At 39.8% G+C, this 19,870-nt stretch overlaps 2 protein-coding genes across 2 annotated transcripts; both read right to left on the bottom strand.

Annotated features, from left to right (window-relative positions):
- Positions 1 to 2,455: 2,455 nt before the first annotated feature.
- On the bottom strand, positions 2,456 to 3,585 carry LOC123592927 (olfactory receptor 1L4-like). The gene has a single exon (XM_045468362.1). The coding sequence runs from the start codon at positions 3,433 to 3,435 to the stop codon at positions 2,473 to 2,475; it is 963 nt and encodes a 320-aa protein (XP_045324318.1). The 5' UTR covers positions 3,436 to 3,585; the 3' UTR covers positions 2,456 to 2,472.
- A 13,484-nt stretch (positions 3,586 to 17,069) lies between these two features.
- On the bottom strand, positions 17,070 to 18,017 carry LOC123592955 (olfactory receptor 1L4-like). Its single transcript, XM_045468393.1, has one exon. The coding sequence runs from the start codon at positions 18,000 to 18,002 to the stop codon at positions 17,070 to 17,072; it is 933 nt and encodes a 310-aa protein (XP_045324349.1). The 5' UTR covers positions 18,003 to 18,017.
- Between the last annotated feature and the right edge of the window lie 1,853 nt (positions 18,018 to 19,870).

Raw genomic sequence — 19,870 nt, 5'->3', positions numbered from 1 at the left:
ATTTACCCAAAGGATAAAAAAATACTTATGAGAAGGAACACATATACCCCAGTGTTTATAGCAGCATTATCAACAATAGCCAAAGTATGGAAAGAGCCCAAATGTCCATAGATTGATAAATGGAAAGAGAAGAAATGGTATATACATATATGTATATATATACATATACATACATATATATATATATATATATATATATATGTGTGTGTGTGTGTGTGTGTGTGTGTGTGTGTGTGTGTATGTATATATATATACATACACACACAGTGGAATATTACTCAGTGATAAAAAAGAATGAAATCTTGTCATTTGCAATGATGTGGATAGAGCTACAGTGTATTATGCTAAGCAAAATAAGTTAGAGAAAGACAAATATCACATGATTTCACTCATATGGGAAATTTAAGAAACAAAACAGATGAACATAGGAGAAAAAAAAAGAGATGCAAACCAGGAAACAGACTCTAATCTACAGAGAACAAACTGAGGGTTGATGGAGGGGTGGTGGGTGGGGAGATGGGTTAAATAGATGATAGATATTAAGAAGGACACTTGTGATGAGCACTGGGTATTGTATGTAAGTGATGAATCACTAACTTCTACAGCTGAAAATAAAAAAAAATTGTCTAAAATTTTGAAACAGTCTCCAGATTACAGAAAAATGCCATTATGGCACAAAACCTGACCTTTCTCCCTCAAATAGTTTACTATGTATTTCCTACAAACAGAGACATTCTCCTCCATAGTCACAATAAAATTGAAATCAGGAAATTAACATTAATACATTACCATATCTACCATGTCAAGGTTCACTGCTTGTCCCAATAATGTCTCCATAGCAAAAGGAATAATAAAAATATCCAGTTCAGAATCCTATATTACATTTAACTTGTTTCCCCCAGGCTGGAATAATCCCACAAACTTTCCTTAACTTTCACACACTTGACATCTTTGAATATTATGGGGTACTTGTTTTCTAGAATATCCCTCAGTTTGGTTTATTTTTCATTTCCTTATGACTAGATTTGGGCTATCCATTGTTGGCAGGAATATCATAGAAGTGACACTTGATTCTAGTCATTGCACCCTATCGGGGTACAGGATTTTGAATTGTCCCATTACTATTGATATTCATTCTGATTACTGGATTAAAGTGGTTCTGCCAGACTTCTCTGTGAAGTTACTTTTCCTCTTTGTTAGAAATACATATTTTATGAAATGATGTAACTACCCCATTCCTCACCAAAATTCTTCCCATCTGTTCATTTACCTGTTTTGGTATAGACTCCCGTTTTTTACTTTATTCAGTGAGTTATATAATTTATTGCTTCTGTGTTCTTTTGATATGTTCCCACCATTCTCTAGGCACTTTCTTGCTTTCTATCTCAAGATGTTCCAGGATCATCTTATTCTTTCTCTGCCCCAGTCCTGTAATTAGCTGTGTCTCCAAAGATCCAGGCTCCCAACAGGGATGCCTTCTTCACTCTACTTGGACTCAGTACACACCAAATCACCCCTCCTTGAGGACACTCTTGTCACCCATTTTTGGATCTGACTCTCCTCTCCAGGATGTACTGCACACAGATGCTTATTTTTGTCATTGAGGAAAATGGGGCTTGGAGATAGTGACAGCCTTCTTCATAATACTAGGAAGACCAAGTTGTGACCTAATTTCAAGTTTCTTGTCTTAGAATTCTATGACCTTTTTACCACTCCAGGTTAGTTTGTTACCCGCTTAAGCCCTTAAGTAGACAGCTATGGAGCAGTATGAGCTTTATTATATTGATATTTATACTATATCTTACTAAGAAAATCTATTCAGGTCCAAGAGAACCAAGTGTAGAATTAATGACTTATTTGGTAGGAACATTAAACCATATGCCTAAACTGTCGAAACTATACATTCAGAAGCTTTTCTTCCTTACTCTTTATGGTTAAACATATTGGTCTACACTGGCAATTTACATAATAAGATGCATGAACTAAAGAGTATAAAAAAGGAGCACCTGGGTGGCTCAGTCGGTTAAACATCTGGCTTCGGCTCCGGTCATGATCTTGTGGTTCGTGGGTTTGAGGCCCACGTCAGGCTCTGTGCTGACAGCTCAGAGCATGGAGCCTGCGTCGGATTCTGTGTCTCCCTCTTTCTCTTTGCCTCTCTCCTCCTCTCATGCACTCTCTTTGTCAAAAATAAATAAACTTTAAAAAATTTTTTAAAAAGATTATAAAAAAGAAGGGATAAAGTGAGGAAGAAGGGAGTTGGGGAGTTATTTTATAATTTATTAAGGTTGATAATATGAAAAAGTATGACATTCTGATTACAGTAAGCTTTTAACAGTCTTTTCCTTTCTGCTAACTAGACTGTAAAGACTTTTGGAGACAGAAGAGATGATTGATGTATTTTGCCTTCCTCACAGAATTAAACATAGTATCTGTAGGTAGTAGGTGCTTAACCTTTAATTGTCGAGTCAATGATTAAACTCCTAGAAGTAGCAGAATATGAGTATTGTATTCCTTTCTCCTAGTCAGCTTTCTCAAGGCTTGTTTCATGTCCTTGTTCCTAAGACTGTAGATAAAAGGGTTCAACATGGGGATTACCACAGTATAAATAACAGTGACCACGCTGTCCTTTGTCACTGAGTAGGTGGATGAGGGGCGAATGTACACAGAGATGGCAGTCCCATAGAAGAGTGCCACAACTGTGAGGTGGGACCCACAGGTGGAGAAGACCTTGTGCCTGCCTCCTCGAGAAGGGACCCTCAGAACGGCACGGGTGATGTGGACGTAAGAGACAATGATCAAGATGAAGGGACTCATGATCACCAAGGAGCCCTCTGTGAAGGCCAAAAGCTCATTGACAGAGGTGTCAGAGCAGGAGAGCGTCAGCAGTGGCTGGACGTCACAGAAGAAGTGGTGGATGACGTTGGGCCCACAGAAGGAGAGGCGGGCCATGAGAATCGTGTGGGTGAGTGAGTGAAGGTGGGACAGCACCCAGGACACCGTCACCAGCAGGAGACAGCGCTGGGGGCTCATGGTCGTGGTGTAATGCAGTGGGTTACAGATGGCCATGTAGCGGTCAATAGCCATGGCAGCCAGGAGGAAGCTGTCAGTGATCGCACAGGTCACAAAGAAATACATCTGTGTGAGGCATTGGGCAAAGGGGATCTTCTTGGTCCTGCTCAACATGTTTGCCAGCATCCGTGGCACGATGACATTTGTAAAGCAGATGTCCACCAGGGACAGATTGGAGAGGAAGAAGTACATGGGGGTGTGGAGGCGGGTGTCCCCCCGGATGGCTGCAATGATGACTGAGTTACCAGCCACGTTGACCAGATACATGGCCAGAAAGCTGGCAAAGAGCCACTTCTGGTGCTTAGGGTCACTGGTCAGTCCCAGAAGGAGGAATTCTGTGATGTGACTCTGGTTTCCCCTTGACATTTTTATCCTGCAAGTAGAAAATACAAAGGAACGTTAGGCATGTGTACTGGCTTGGAGTCTCCAGTTGTTATAACTTCCCGTGAAGGCTGGTATAATTGATGAGAGTATGCATTTTTGATGTGGCTTCAGGAACTGGATTCTTACCCTTGAAATGGGTGCAGTGAAGCAAGGTCCAGAAAGAACAAAGTGGGACCTCAGTTTGGCAGGAATTGTGGCTCTGCTTATCCACATAAAGACAGAGACTCGGCTGTAGTGAAACATAATCAGAAGTCAATTACCTGCTCTTGTGCTCAGGATGAAGTCATTCTGGCCAATAGCCAGATTTTAATCCTGGTCAGTCACTATGTTCCTGGCCTTGGACTCCTAATGTCCACCTTGCCTAGGGTCAGGATTAGTTTGAGAGCAGAATTCAGGAAGAGATCTGCAGATGTCTGCCAGTGACTCCAGATAAAGGGAGAAACAGGGGTATAAGAAACATGAGTGAAATGAAGTCTACTCCCAAGGACACTGACTATCAGTGATTTTTTTTTTCAATGTTGAAAGCACTTAAATAAAATCCTTTGCAATGTTGGAAAAGATCCATACTGTCTGCATGTTCCCTAAGATGCAGAAGCATGGGCTTCTGAAGCATCTTTTTTTTTTTTTTTTTTTTTCTCCCAAGTCCTTGGAACTATGGACCAATTTGATTTCTCTTACCAGGTAGAGCACAATAAGACACCATTGACACACAGAGGCCCAGGATATTACTTCGGCAAGGGCAGGGACCTGTCTGGCTATTACACTGTATCCCCAGTTCACCACTGTATCCTTGTAGCAGGTGGAGAATACAAATATCAAACACATCGAGACTATTTACATGTGCTAGGCACTGTATGATTATTTAATCCATGTAATAACTCTGGCAGTATACAAATGAGGAAACTGAAGATCATGTGTGTTTTTTTTTTTTAATTTAAATTCAAGTTAGTTAACATACAGTATAGTCTTGGCTTCAGGAGTAGAACTCAGTGATTCATCTCTTACATATGACACCCAGTGCTCATCTAGAAAAGTGCCCTCCTTCATGCCCATCACCTATTTTACACATCTCCCCACCCACCTCCCTTCCAGCAACCTTCAGTTTATTCTCTGTATTTAAGAGTCTCTTACGGTTTGCCTCCCTCTCTGTTTTTATCTTATTTTTCCTTCCCTTCCCTTCCCCTATATTCATCTGTTGACTTACACTACTAGGAATTTATCCAAAGGGTATAAAAATGCTCAAGATCATATTATTAGTAAGTGGCTATATTTCCAATGCAAGCAGTTTGGCCTCAGGGTCTTGTTTTTTTGCCATTCTGCTATATTAACTCTCTGCCTGTTATATATTTGCTAACAGAATAAACTCAGAATGGACAGCTTTGACAGCACCTTGAATGATGGAGCATGTTGTATAAGTGCCAGAATTAGATTCTTTGGATCAGGAGAATTAGTGTAAAAGGTCCAGGATTTGGTTTTAGTCCTGGTGTAGTTACTTACCAGGTGTTCCCCTTTGAATATCTTGTGCCTTCTTTATTTTTCTCATGGAAAAATGGGAGAAGTACAACACCATTTCTGTCAAAATGTTGTGGGCATCAAATGAGGGAACATATCTGAAAAGTGTTTTGTAAATGAGCAGGTGCTATATAAGTGATAATTATATAAATAATATATAACATAAAGTAATATATAATAATGGAAAATAATAGTTCTCATATTTATACTTTTTTAATGTTTATTTTTGAGAGAAAGAGAGGCAGAGCATGAGCAGGGGAGAGGAAGAGAGAGGGAGACACAAAATCCAAAGCAGGCTCCAGGCTCTGAGCTGTCAGCATAGAGCCCGATGTGGGGCTCTAACTCACGAACAAGGTCTTGACCTGAGTCAAAGTTGGATGCTTAACCGATTAAGCCACTCAGGCACCCCACCCCAGTAATCCTCATATTTAATATATAGTACCTGGTTAAGGCAAAAGAAAGTGAGAAAGTGTGTGTGTGTGTGTGTGTGTGTGTGTGTGTGTGTGTGTCTGTGTGTGAAATGGATGAGGTGGTCACTGAAAGGAGAGCAAGATCAAAGCTTCTGGAGAGGTGTGAAACAGGCAGCATTAGAATTTCCTGGTCAGAGAATGAGAAGGGACAGAGATTTCAGTGGGTTTCCTACTTTGTGAGGTCTTTTCTGCAGTAGTGACGGATAAGTTATGGGGCCCAATGCTGACAGTCTTCCCACAACCAGGTCACCTAGAATGGTTTCAAATATCTTAGCAAAGCCGGATGACCTTTGTTTAGCCAATACTTTTGACTTACTCAAAGGTTTTTTGATGTGGGACAAGAGACTGATTTGCTACGACACCCTCATTCCTATGATTATCTCTATGCATCCTTCTTAGTTCCCAGGCAGGCTGTTTCTGAGCTGAGACAGTGGGAGAAATGGAGAAAAGGCCAGGAAGAGGCAAGGGGGCATGGTCATAGGGTAGGTGCATGTGCCAGGTAGGGTCAAGGGCCTTGCCCGAGAAGTTTCCAATTAAGAAGCAAGTGATTGAACTCCTACAGCCCAATAGTAAGAAACCCAATAGCCCAGTTAAAAAATGGGTTAAGGATGTGAATAGACATTTCCCAGAGGAGACATGCAAATGACAAAGAGGTATATGAAAAGATGCTCAACGTCAATCATTATTAGAGAAATGCAAACCAGAACTGTAATAAGGTATCGCCCCATACCTGTTATGATGGCTGTTACCAAGGAAACAAAAGACAACAAGTGTTGGCAAGGATGTGGAGAAAGGGAACCATTCTACATTGTTGGTGGGAATGTAAATTGGTACAGCCATTATGGAAAACCTGTATGGAGGTTGCTCAAGAAATAAAAAATAGAATTACCATAAGCTCACAGCAATTTCTCTTCTTGGTATAGATCCAAAGAAAATGAAATAACTATTTTGAAAAGATATTAGCACTTTTATGTTCATTACAGGATTATTTATAATGGCCAAGGTGTGGAAACAACTTAAATGTCTATTGACGGATGAGTGCAATGTGTTCTAGATGTACAATGAAGTCCTATTCAGCCTTAAAATAGAAGGAAATTCTGCCAGATGGCGACAATGTGGATGAACGTTAAGTTCATTATGCTCAGTGAAATAAGGCAGCCACAGAAAGACAAATAACTTCACAATTCCACTTATATATCTAAAACAGTCAAATCCATAGAATCGGAGAGTGGCATGGTGTCCAGAGGCTGGGGAGGGGACACTGGGGAGTTACAATGGGCATAAGGTTCAGTTAAGCAGGATGAATAATCTCTAGAGATCTGTTATACAACAGGGGATGTATAGTCATTAATAGGTATTTTATACTTAAATATTTGTTGAGGGTAGATCTCATATTAAGTGTTCTTACCACAATAAAATAAAATTTTTAAAAAAGGAAGCAAAATAATGAGAGCAGAGAGGGGATTGAGGAGAGTATTATGGGACCGCTCAACCGCAAAGCCACTTGGGGTGTGACTGAGTTGGGTTCAACTGCAAACTCCACTGAGTCCAGCCTAGTGGCTACAATTGAGGGCCCTGAGATCAGACAGTCCTGGTTTCAAGTACTAGCCTCACCAGATATTGGCAGAGTGATTGGGCAAGCTGCTTAACCTTTAAGCCTTAGTTTTCTGGTTTAGAAACAGTAATTATAATAGGATCTGCCTGTAGGTGGTTATAAGGATTCTCATAATATGCATATATAGCATATGTAAATATGCATATATATTATGCATATGTAGTTAGTAGTGTAAGTCAGACAGAATAAACTCCTGATAAATGCCAACTATAATTATTTCTGCTCTTTAACAACATTATTTAATGGATTCGTGTGTGTAAGCTGTAGGAAACTGGCACATAATCGATGTTCAGTAAGTGTCTGAAGAACTAACTAATCTCAGAACCAAAAGAAAAATCAGAGATCATTCCTTCCAAACCACCACCCAGGGCAAGAGACTTGCAGTAGCTCTGATGGCAGTCATCCAGCTTGTATACCTGTAGTGACAGGGAACTTCCTGGCCTTCTAATTTTTACCCGTAGAGTTATACTGAGCAAAAATTGCATTTTTGGTATTAAAGTCAAGATCAAGAATTCTGAACCTCACACTTCCAATATTCTTTCTTTACTGATTTCAGTTATAACAAGTGACCACAATTTTGCTTTTCTTTTGCTTGTGGAATTATTGATTTGTTAAGCACTCAGTAAGCACTTTCTGAGTGCTGGCAGTCACGGCAGGTCCTGGGGACACAGAGGTGAAGAGACACCAAGTCTTCCTACGGATGTTTGAAGACAGTGGCCATGTCTGCCTGAGTCTTCACTTTTCCACATCAACTACCTTCCGTTTCCTCTGGCCAACCCCCAGGACACAGCCTCAAATTCTCTCCCATCTCCAGTCACCCTCTTCCTCCATCCTGGGACTGACCCTCCTATGTGACAGACATGTCACCAGCGAGGTAGAGTGGGATTAGGGGCTCAGGAATCCTAATATCTTCCTCTTTACTCAGAAAAATTCTACTTTCATGTGTTTTACAGATTTAAAAACCAGTATTTTTGAAGTCAAGCTCTCAGTGCTAAAGAGGAGTGTCAAAACTGAAATTCTAGGGGCGTCTGGGTGACTCAGTTGGTTGAGCGTCTGACTTTGGCTCAGGTCATGATCTCACAGTCTGTGGGTTCGAGCCCCGCGTCGGGCTCTGTGCTGACAGCTCAGAGCCTGGAGCCTGCTTCGGATTCTGTGTCTCCCTCTCTCTCTGCCTCTCCCCCACTTGTGCTCTGTCTCTCAAAAAAAAAAAAAGTAAAACAAAATTTTAAAGGAGCAAAAGATTGAAATTCTAATTTACATGATCCATTTGCAAAGGGCCAATTAAGACTTAAAGAAGGAATTTGGTCATGTAATTTGTGTATTTATTGTATTGAAGTATAGTTGACACACAATGTTACATTAGTTTCAAGTGTGCAACATAGTGATTCCACAACTCTGTACACCGTGCTATGCTCGCGGTCAGTGTAGCTACCATTTGTCACCAATTACATTGCTGTTACAATACCATTGGCTATGTTCCCTATGCTGTACCTTTCATTCTCATGACTTATTCATTCCATAACTGGAAGCCTGTATCACCCATTTTCCTCTGCCTCCTGCTCCCCTCCCCTCTGGTAATTGCCACTTTGTTCACTGTTTCTGCTTTTTTGTTTGTTTGTTTGTTTGTTTGTTTTGCTTTTTAGATTCCACATATAAGTGAAATCATGTGGTATTTGTCTTTTTCTGTCTGACTGGGTTGGGTTCTGATTTATTTCAGATTTATTGGGGTCTGATTTATTTCACTTAGCATAATCTCCTCTAGGTCCATTCATGTCACAAATGGCAAGGTCTCATTCTTTTTATGGCTGTGTAATATTTCATTGTGTATATGTAGCACATGGAAGTTGGTCATTTAATACTGTACTATGAGTTCACAGCAGAGCTGGTGTGACAGGTCTTCGGAATTTTCTCCTTCCTTACCTTTCTCCTGTTTTAGCCTTTCCCACGGCCTATGTCCCATGCTGCTCTGAAGTTGGGGTAAGGCCACTGATGTGGGTTCTCTTTAGTGCAGGACTGGCTTTAGGGAACACTGTGAAGCCAGGCTGGGATGACAGAGCCTGGACTCTTACCCCTCAGCATCCATGCAGCTACACTGTTCCTCTGAAAGGGTCCATTCCTTTGCTTGGAGTCTTACCATTCATAGCAAATCCTTCCTTTTTTTTTGTGAATGGAGAAGGGAAGCAGAGGCATGTGGAAGAGTTTGAGACAAAGAGATAATGGAGGCGGGGTGGTAACTAATGGTCACATGACCTGGCTTGTAGTCCTACCTATGGCATTAACGTGTTGCATGTAATTGGGCAACTCATTTTACCTCTCTGTAAAAATGAATGTGTTAGTAAGTTTCTGGCACTCCAGGTTAGAAGCACTCTAGGTTGGGTATGGTTGAGGATACCATTTACTTACCCAGGTAAGGGATGGTGACCTCCAGAGTGGGTTTTGGAGGATCCAAGCACCTTTTCCCTGGCCATGGTGGTCTTGATGTCTAGACGAGGAATGGAGGGCTTGGAGCATAGAAAGAATGCTCATAGGCCAGGAAAAGGAAGGAACCCCAGATTCTGATGAGAGGTATCAAGACCGTCAATGTTGGGTAATGTTGGGGCATGTGTGATTGTTGCCTCAGCCTAGAGATGAGGTTGTCAGCTCCTGAGTGGCCACATTTCTTCTTCCTCCAGAGAGGTGACTCCTCAATGTAGCCCCAGGCACTGGAGTCATGAGCCTTTCTGTCATCCCCGGCTATACACCACCTTACTGCTTCAGGTTCCATCAGATGTTAAGGGAGAAGGTGTGGGCTCAGAGGCATCTGACTGTCCTGTATGTGACCTCATCCCAAGGAGCTAGACAGCCTCCCCAGGCATCAACCCCAGGGAACTCATTAGACACTGTGTCTGGGAGAGAAGTAGAGACCTCTCAGTAGAGACCAAGGAAACTCAGGCTGAGATAGGAGTGTTTTTCTTGGATCTCCAGATAATTAGTCACTTGTTCTAGAAAACAGAGGCAAATGCATAGAGAAAGCCTGGGGCTTCTCCCAAGATGTGAGAGAATGTGTACACACACACACACCTTTTTTTTTCTAGTTGCAAACTAGACGTCACATAAAATTTACCATTTTAACTGTTTTAAAATGTATAGTTCAGTGGCTTTAAGTACATTCACATGGATGTACAACCATTACTGCCATCCATCTCCAGAACTTTTTCATCATGCTGTATGGAAACTCTGTCCCCACTAAGCCCCAACTTTCCACAGCTCTCTCTTCAGCCCCTGGAAACCACTGTTCTCCTTTCTGTCTCTATGAATCTGACTGTTCGAAGCTCCTTACATAATTGGACTCATACAGCTTTTGTCCTTTTGAATCTGACTTATTTTACTCCACATATAATGTCTTTGAGGCTCATCCATGTTGGAGCATATTGGATTCCTCCATTTTTAAGGCTACAGTGTAGTTCTGCAGTCCAGATATTAGCTCAGTCTTAATGTTTGTAGCAATATCTTTTTTTTTTTAAAGGTCACATATTTATTTATTTATTTATTTATTTATTTATTTATATGAAATTTATTGTCAAATTGGTTTCCATACAACACCCAGTACTCATCCCAACAGGTGCCCTCCTAAATGCCCATCACCCACTTTCCCCTCTTGCCCCCCCCCCATCAACCTTCAGTTTGTTCTCAGTATCCAAGAGTCTCTTATGGTCTGCCTCCCTCCCTCTCTGTAACTTTTTTCCCCCTTCCCCTCCCCCCTGGTCTTCTGTTAAGTTTCTGAAGATCCACATATGAGTGAAAACATATGGTATCTGTCTTTCTCTGTATGACTTATTTCACTTAGCATAACACTTTCCAGTTCCATCCACGTTGTGTAGCAATATCTTTAATTCAGTGAGTTACTGTATCAGAAAACAACAGTGCCATCATTAATTTTACTAACTTTTTATCCAGTAGGCATTCAGTAGTATCCACTGGAAACAGGCTTTGTTCCTCAGCTACGGAGTGCCCATTTCCAGACACTGCAATATGGTTAGTTAGCCTGTAAGGTGCCTTAGTGGTTTTCTTAGTTCCAGTTTGAAGGATTGGTAAAAGCAATTTTTGACTTTTTATTACTGTAGTAAAATATACATAGCACCATTTTTGACTCATAGGGTGCTCCTAATGCCCATGTTTAAACTATTCACTCTCTTTTTCTTTAAACTCTGAGCAATTGGGCTCAAGATGATGTTACAACTTAACTGGCACCAATATACTCTTTGAAAACACTGTTTCATATGCCACAGTAGGCTAAGTTATTAACATGTATATAGTCAAGGAGAAGACAGCTTCATCATTTTTTTCGTTTATTTATAGGTTTGCCCAATTTATTTGGAAAAAAGTTCTCTCATGATCAGAGAACTTACTAAAATGCCATTTTCATTTGTTTTAGTAATTTTAAGTGTAGATAGTGCGGCTGTGGGGTGAGAAAGTGAATCTTCATATCTCCTTTTAAGCAATGATCCGTTAAGTATAAGAAAAATATGAGCAAAATCTACTTTATCTCAGCACATATTGACTAATCTAACTATGTTCTCAGCTCTACCCTAACCTCAGTGGAAAAGAAAATCAAATGAGCAACATGTTGCCTAAGCTGAGAAATGTTCATACTGTTTTCTATGGTGGCTGCATCATTTTACATTCTTATCAGTAGTGAGTACACAGGGTTCTATTTTCTCCACATCCTCACCAACATTTGTTATTTTCTGTTTTGTTTTGTTTTGTTTTTTTTTTTTGGTAATGGCCACCCTAACAAGTGTGAGGTATTATCTCATGGTGGCTTTCATTTACATTTCCCTGATGGTGAATGATGTTGTTTTTTAAAAAATTTTCTCAATGTCACTCATCATCAGGGGGAAAAAATCGAAACCACATTGAGATACCACCTCAAGCCTGTCTGAATGGCTAAAATTAACAACACAAGAAATAACAGGTGTTGGTGAGGATTCTGGGAAAAGGGCACATGCTTGCACTGTTGGTGGGAATAGAAACTGGTACAGCCACTCTGGAGAACAGTATGGAGGTTCTTCAAAAAACTAAAGATAGAATTACTCTATGAGTCAGCAATTGCACTCTTAGGTCTTTACCCAAAGGATATAAAAATACAGATTTGAAGGGTACTGGCACCCCATTGTTCATAGCAGCATTATCAACAATAGCTAAACTATGGAGAGAGCCCAAATGTCCACTGACTGATGAATGGATAAAGAAGATGTGGTATATGTATATGTTTTTACAAAACTGTTTATTTATTTTGAGAGAGAGATATAGAGAGAGGGAGAGAGAGAGCACTGGGGAGGGGCAGAGAGAGAAAGGGGGAGAGAGAACCCAAAGCAGGCTCTGAGCTGCCAGCTCAGAGCTCAGAGCCCAATGTGACTCGAGGCTCAATCTCACGAACCCACTGAGACCATGACCTGAGCCAGAATCAAGTCAGATGCTTAAGTAATGAGCCAGCCAGGTGCCCCTCTCATTGTAGTTTTGATTTGCATTTCCCTGGTGATGAGTGATGTTGAGCATCTTTTCATGTGTCTGTTGGCTATCTGTAGGTCTTTGGAGAAATGTCTATTCATGTCTTCTGCCCATTTTTAAAATGGATTATTTGTTTTCCTGATGTTGAGTTGTATAAGCTCTTGTATTTTTTGGATATTAATCCCTATCAGGTCTTCCATTTGCAAATATCTTCTCCGTTCAATAGTTTTTCTTTTCTTTCAGTTTTGTTGATTCTTTCCTTTGCTGTGCAGAAGCTTTCTAGTTTGATGTGGTCCCAAAAGTTTACTTTTGCTTTTATTTCCCTTGCCTCAGGAAATATACCTAGAAAAATGTTGCTATGGCCAATGTCAGAGAAATTACTGCCTGTGCTCTCTTCTAGGATTTTTATGGTTTCAGGTCTCACGTTTAGGTTTTTCATCCATTTTGAGTTTATTTTTGTGTATGGTGTGAGAAAGTGGTCCAATTTCATTCTTTTGCATGTTGTCGCCCAGTTTTCCCAGCACTATTTGTTGAAGAGACTTTTTCCCATTGCATATTCTTGCCTCCTTTGTCATAGATCAATTGGCCGTGTAATGGTGGGTTTATTTCTGGGCTCTCTATTCAGTTCCATTGATCTATGTGTCTGTTTTGGGTCAGTACCACACTGTTCTGCTTACTAAAGCTTTGTGGTATGTCTTGAAATCTGGGATTGTGATACCTTCAGTTTTGTTTTTTCAAAATTGCTTTGGCTACTTGGGGTCTTTTGGGTTTCATACAAATTTTAGGATTATTTGTTCTAGTTCTGTGGAAAATGTTGTTGGTATTTCGATAAGGATTGCATTGAATTTGTAGATTACTTTGAGTGTTATGGACATTTTAACAACATTTGTTCTCTAGTCCATAAACATGGAATGTATTTCCATTTGTGTCATCTTCAATTTCTTTCATGATGGTTAACAATCTTGAGTATATTTTCATATATTTTTTGGCCATTTTTCTGTCTTCTTTGGAGAAATATTTGAATCCATAGCCCATTTTAAAATCAGGTTATTTGGGTTTTTGCTACTGAATTGGAGGAAAATACAGTTTCTGTACAATGTATCTGATAATGGATTAATCTATTAACCTAATAGATTATCTGGTATGTTTTGCAAATATTTTCTCCTATTTCCTAGGTTGCCTTTTTCCACTGTGTTGATTGTTTTGTTTGCTTTGTAGAAGATTTTTAGTATGATGTATTTCATTCCTCTAGTTTTGCTTTTGTTGCCTTTGCTTTTGGTGTCCTATCCAAGCAATCAATCACTGTCAACACCAATGTCAAGTAGCTTTACCCATAAGTTTTATTTGAACAATTTTATGGTTTTGGGACTTACAGTTAAGTCTTTCATCAATTTAAAGTTGGTTTTAGTAAGTAGTATAAGAGTCCAATTTCATTCTTTTGCATGTGGATATCTAGTTTTCATAACATCATTTTTTGAAGAGACTACCGTGTCCTCATTGTATATTATTTTTTTTCATGTGGTCATTAAAAAAAATTTAAATCCAAGTTAGTTAACATATAGTGTAATAATGCCTTCAGGAGTAGAATTTAGTGGTTCATCATTTGCATAGAGTGTTCATCACAAGTGCCCTTCTTAATACCCGTCACCCATTTAGCCCATTTCCCCCTGCCCCCGCCTCCCCTCAGTTTGTCCTCTATAGCTAAGAGTCTCTTATGGTTTGCCTCCCTCTTTGCTTTTATCTTATTTTCCCTTCCCTTCCCCTATGTTCATCTGTTTTGTTTCTTAAATTCCACATATGAGTGAAATTATATGGTATTTGTCTTTCTCCGATTGACTTATTTCATTTACCGTTACACACTCTGGCTCCATCCACGTTGTTGCAAATGGCAAAATTTCGTTCTTTTTGATGGCTGACTAATATTTTGTTTTATATTCTCAAGACTGTTTTTGCTATTTGGAATTCCTCGTACTTTCATGTGGATTTTAGGATTCTTTTGTTTATTTCTATAAAAAATGCCGTTGAGATTTTAGGATTTTAATAGAGACTGAATTGAATCTGTAGATCACTTTGGTTATAATGGTCATTTTAACAATACTTAGTCTTCCAAGCTATAAACATATGACATTTTTCCATTTACTTGGGTCCTTCTTTTATTTCTTTCATCAAATGCTTTTGTTTCCAATGATTAAGTCTTTCATCTCATTAGTTGAGTGTATTCGTAAGTAATTTTTTCTTTCTGATGCTACTGATGAGGTAGTTTTCTTATTTCCTTTCAGATTGCTCATTGTGAGTGCATAGAATCGCAACTGAATCCTTAACATGCTCTAGTCTGCCTCCTTTCGATTCCTCCATTGCAACCTCATTAACGAAGTCACTAATGGCCTTCATGTCATTAAGGGCAATGGAAAGTCTTCCAGACTGTTTTGCTTCAACTCTGTTAATATTTTAATGTTGTTGACACAGCCTCTTGAGCCTTATTCTATCCTTGAATTATATGATTACTTCCTTTCAATCCTCTTTGGTAATACCTTCCCTATCAGACTCTTCAATGTCAGAAATACTCAGCACTCTTCCCTAGTCCTCCTCAGCCTTCATGTTTCATACTCCTCCTAGTTTATGTCATTCATTCTGATAAAAAGGCAAAATATATTCAAGAAACTCAATATTTTGGTTTAGCCTTGAGCCAAATGTCCAACATTTACATATGTTTAATGAGCTTGTGTGTGTGTAAGGATCCAATACATTTCCCTTCACAATTTCCTCATTAAAGGACATACCTGTAGCATTATTCCACTATTGGAATCAACCAGCCTCGCAGGTATCTACATGGTGGGAGGAGGAGCTGTCAAGGGGGTTCCTCTCTACTCCCTAGGGTCATGTAGAAGCTTTCACCTGACTTGGCAAGGTGTTCAGATGGACTGCTTTGACCTTGCCTCTGACTATATTTACTTTCAGAAGAGATTTATTTCATTCTTACCAATGTTTATTAGCAAATTTCCAAGTTCACCCTAGGCTCCTTTGTTTGGGTAGCAAAACTTGATTCAAGTCCTTTGATAGCATCTGTTCACATCAGCTCACTCCTTCTAAAGGGTGGCAGGATATTCTGACAGAGGATGTCCTCCTATTCTGACAGAGACAGCACTCTATGTGACAGAGAAGGACTAACCTGGGAGTCAGAGTGGTAACTCTTTCACCACAACATATTATCTCAGGGTCTCTTGTTATCTAAAATTCCCTTTAGTGTGAACTTTTGGGAGATTAGTTATTGACAACGAGTTGTGGTTACAAATGTTATGAGTCACTTCCAGACCAGAGCGTTTGGATGCCAGGGCAAAATTTTTCAGAACGATGATAAGCATTTGCAATGGTGTTTCTCCATCGACATTGGTCACAGAATGTTTAAAATGAGAAGCACCCTTATGCTTTTTAATGGTGGACATGCAGTGTGAATATAAAATAAACCTTTGGTTTCAAGGTCCAATGATTTTGAGATTGTTTCCTCAGCACAACCTCGCTTATCCTGAAAGATACACATTGCCTTCTTCCAGATATAAAGGGCATTTCATGGACATGTGAACAAAGGCAGAATAAAAGGGAAAGGAAAAGGGGTCAAAAGCTGAGAATTCACTGTGAGGACCCATTGGTATTAGTGGGGGCACTAAATCTGTTTTGTATATTCTTCCATCTTTTCAGACTTATTCTCTCTGTTCTCAAATTGAACAAGCAGCATTGGAGTTTCTGCTGTCCCTCAGACACGTGCCAGTACTTATTGCCTTTTCCTCTTTGTGTGGTTCCCACTGTTTAGAATGCGCTGTCTACCTCCTGCTCTATTGAACTTGCTCTGTCAAAATTAATCCATCCTTAAGGACAGTCTCAAGTTGTTATTCTAAGAAGTCATTTCAAATTCCTTACCGAATCATGTAACTTCTTATTCTCAAAATGAATAGGACTTTGTAATTTCTTGAGTATTAGCCAAAGTCAAGTCCATAGAGGAGGGATTGAGAGACACTTTATTGTACTTCAAGATAACTTTATTTAAATAGGGGGCAGAAATAGCTTTCCTGAAATGTGGGTTCCTAGCAACACTTGTCCTGGATTGTACATGTATTTGGTCAAGGTTTTTGATAGAAACTAAGTATTCTAGCTTCCCAGTCAGGGCTCTTATTTCTTTTCAACACTACCTTATTATTTTAAAAAAATGTTTTTTAATGTTTGTTTACTTTTGAAGGAGAGAGAGACCGAGTGTGGGGTGGGTGGCAGAGAGAGAGGGAGACATAGAATCTGAAGCAGGCTCCAGGCTCTGAGCTGTCAGCACAGAGCCGGACGTGGGGCTCAAACCCACAAACTGCGAGATCATGACCTGAGCCGAAGTTGTATGCTCGATGGACTGAGCCACCCAGGCGCCTCTCAGCACTACTTTAAATGACCTCTTTGTGTGTCATGTGAAAAAATGGATAGGAGGGAAAGATAACATGATCATTTCTTGGGTCATCTCCCAATTAAGACATTCCATCAATTTTTTCTTTCTATGAGTGAATTCTGTCCCTTAATTTCCTCAAACCCCTCTTCATATCTTTGTTCCTCAGGCTGTAGATGAAGGGGTTCAGCATGGGTGTCACTACTGTGTACATGACTGTGGCTACCCGGTCCTTCACCACTGAGTACATGGACAGAGGCCTGAAATACACATAGGTGATACTCCCATAGAACAACGCCACTACGGTGAGGTGGGAGCTACAGGTAGAGAAGGCCTTCCACTTGCCGGCTGCAGAGGGAATTCTGAGCACAGTGACGATGATTCGCAGGTAGGAGAAGAGAATGCACAGAAAGGGGGTCGCGATGACAGCCAGGGTCTCGGTCATGACCACAATCTGGCTGGAGGACGTGTCAGAGCAGGATAGCTTTAGCACAGGCTGGGTGTCACAAAAAAAGTGCTTAATGACATGGGAGGCACAGAAGGACAGGCGGGACATGAGTAGCACACGGAGCAGGGAGTGCAGGTGGGAGATGGTGCAAGAACCCAGCAGCATGAGGAGGCAGCGCCGTGGGTTCATAACCCTATTGTAATGGAAGGGGTGGCAGATGGCTACCAGCCGGTCTATGGCCATGGAGGCCAGCAGGTAACTGTCAGTGTTCCCACAGGCCATGAAGAAGTACATCTGGACCAGGCATCCCACGAAGGAGATAGCCTTTGTCTCTGACAGTAAATTCACCAGCATCTTGGGCACAGTGACAGTTGTGAAGCAGATATCCATGAATGATAGGTTGCTGAGGAAAAAGTACATGGGGGTATGGAGCCGAGGGTCTGAGTGGATGGCCAGGATGATGAGTACATTGCCCAGCACGGTGACCAGGTACATGATGAGGAAGATGGCAAAGAGAGGTTTCTGTAGCTGAGGGTTGGAAGAGAGGCCCAGGAGGATAAAGCCTGAGTCACTGCTGTAGTTCTTGGTCTCCATGTCTGTGCCTTCCTGGACAGGGTGTGGAGAAGCAGTTGGAGAGATGTGAAGGGCAATTTCATCAAGTCAGCTTCTTCCCTAATCTGCAGCCTAGAAAAATAATCTCTCTGCTTTTGTTAGAATTTCAAAACACATTTACTTTAAGAAACTACTGAGATAGAGAGTAAAATCCAACAAGGAATAAATAAAGAAAATTCCAGTTGCTTTCCCAACGAGAAACTAAAAGTGTGTCCCATGCTTCTTAGGAACTTCTAGGTAGCCTAATGTGTGTGAGTTCTTCTCAAAAATTTTAGAACGATATTCTTCTTAGGTGGTTTCCTGAACAACTCCTTATCCTCTTTTTTCCTTCATGTCCCAGGGGAAGAGGCTGCTGAGTTCCACCTTGAATCAGGATGCTTTCATACAAGGGGTTTCCATGAATTAGGTTCTCTCATTAGGAGTCTCTCCTACTCATGGGACCAGAGGTGGTGGTAGTAGTAATGGGGATGGAACAAAAGGGAGCAACAAATGTCATCAGTGCTCCTTGGTATCCACAGAAGTCCGATGAGACTTGCTTAGGTCTTCATAGCAAAATTTGCTTACTGTTTATTTAAGTATTTTTGTTTGGCCAATATGATCCAGATACTTGAAGTTTGAGAAAAGGATGCCAGTCAAAATAGGAATACTACCATGGATAGCCCATGTTATTGTGGTTAGTTTTAAAATATGTTAATTTTTCTGATTAAAAGACTATGCTTCATTCTAAACCTTCAAATATTATTGAAATAGAAAACTTTGAATGTAAGTCCCTTTCTTTCCAATATCATGATAAGGAACACACATAAAAAGATATGGTCATTTTGTGCAGTGATGAAGTAGTTAACCAACTCTGTTGTGGTGGTCATTTCAGAATGTGTAAGTGCATCACATCACCATCTTGCACACCTTAAGCTTACAAAATGTTATGTGTCCATTATATTTCAGTAAGGGTAGAAAAAAGTCAATTTTCTCAATTAATAAAGATCAGTGCATGTGTAATAACACCCCAAAAGCATTTTTTTGAAGTGTCAAAGTCATTTGTACAAAAATATTTATGGCATCAAATTCAAACTCAAAAGAATTTTTAAAGGGTCTTGAGAAGGTCATTCTAAAACTCATCTAGAAGAGTAAGTGGCTAATGAAAGAGAAAATAATTTTGAAAAAATTAGAATTTCAGAGAAGTTTTCTAACCAAAAATCAAAGTACATAACAATGAGAAACAGTAAGATAATAGTACACACAGAGAAAAACAAATGAAGGGTCAACATAAAGAATCCTGTATACCTGTGTTTATACATGTTTATAGATCTTAATCTACATAGAAATTAATATATAATATTTATCTCATAGCAATGAAAAATGGATGAACTATTAAATAAGAGATTTGATATTTATGTCAATTGGCTGCAGCTTTTGAAAAGAGAAGACTAGATTTATATCTTCACACACATAGAAATAATTCTATATGAATGAACAAACTAAAAGTAAAAACAAAATCCAAACCATAAAGTAAGTATAAGCTAAAAAGGAGTATATATTTATGGTCTCAGGACAAGGATGCCATTCCAAGTAAGAAAAAAAAATGTAGAGGTATAAAGACAAAATACTGTACTCATATTTGATAATTACATAATAAGTAAAGCTGCAATGTACACTAATGACTCAGTGAGAGAGAAGAAATAACAGCCAACCCTACAGAAAATACAAAAAATTATAAGAGAATATTATGGAAAACTATTTGCCAACCTGGAAAACTATTTGCACAACGTAGAAGAAATGGATAAATTCCTAAAAACATATAAATCATCAAAACTGCAGCAGGAAGAAGTAGAAAACTTGGACAGACCGAT

The sequence above is a fragment of the Leopardus geoffroyi genome, chromosome D4 (assembly GCF_018350155.1).
Source record: "Leopardus geoffroyi isolate Oge1 chromosome D4, O.geoffroyi_Oge1_pat1.0, whole genome shotgun sequence".
NCBI classification, from domain to species: Eukaryota; Metazoa; Chordata; class Mammalia; order Carnivora; family Felidae; genus Leopardus; species Leopardus geoffroyi.
The sequence above is the reverse complement of the archived record's forward strand: the minus strand, read 5'-3'. Positions and strand labels throughout refer to the sequence as shown.

Coding starts and splice junctions, on each gene's coding strand:
- LOC123592927 (XM_045468362.1), bottom strand. CDS start 3,435: ATGTCAAGGGGAAACCAGAGTCACATCACAGAATTCCTCCTTCTGGGA.
- LOC123592955 (XM_045468393.1), bottom strand. CDS start 18,002: ATGGAGACCAAGAACTACAGCAGTGACTCAGGCTTTATCCTCCTGGGC.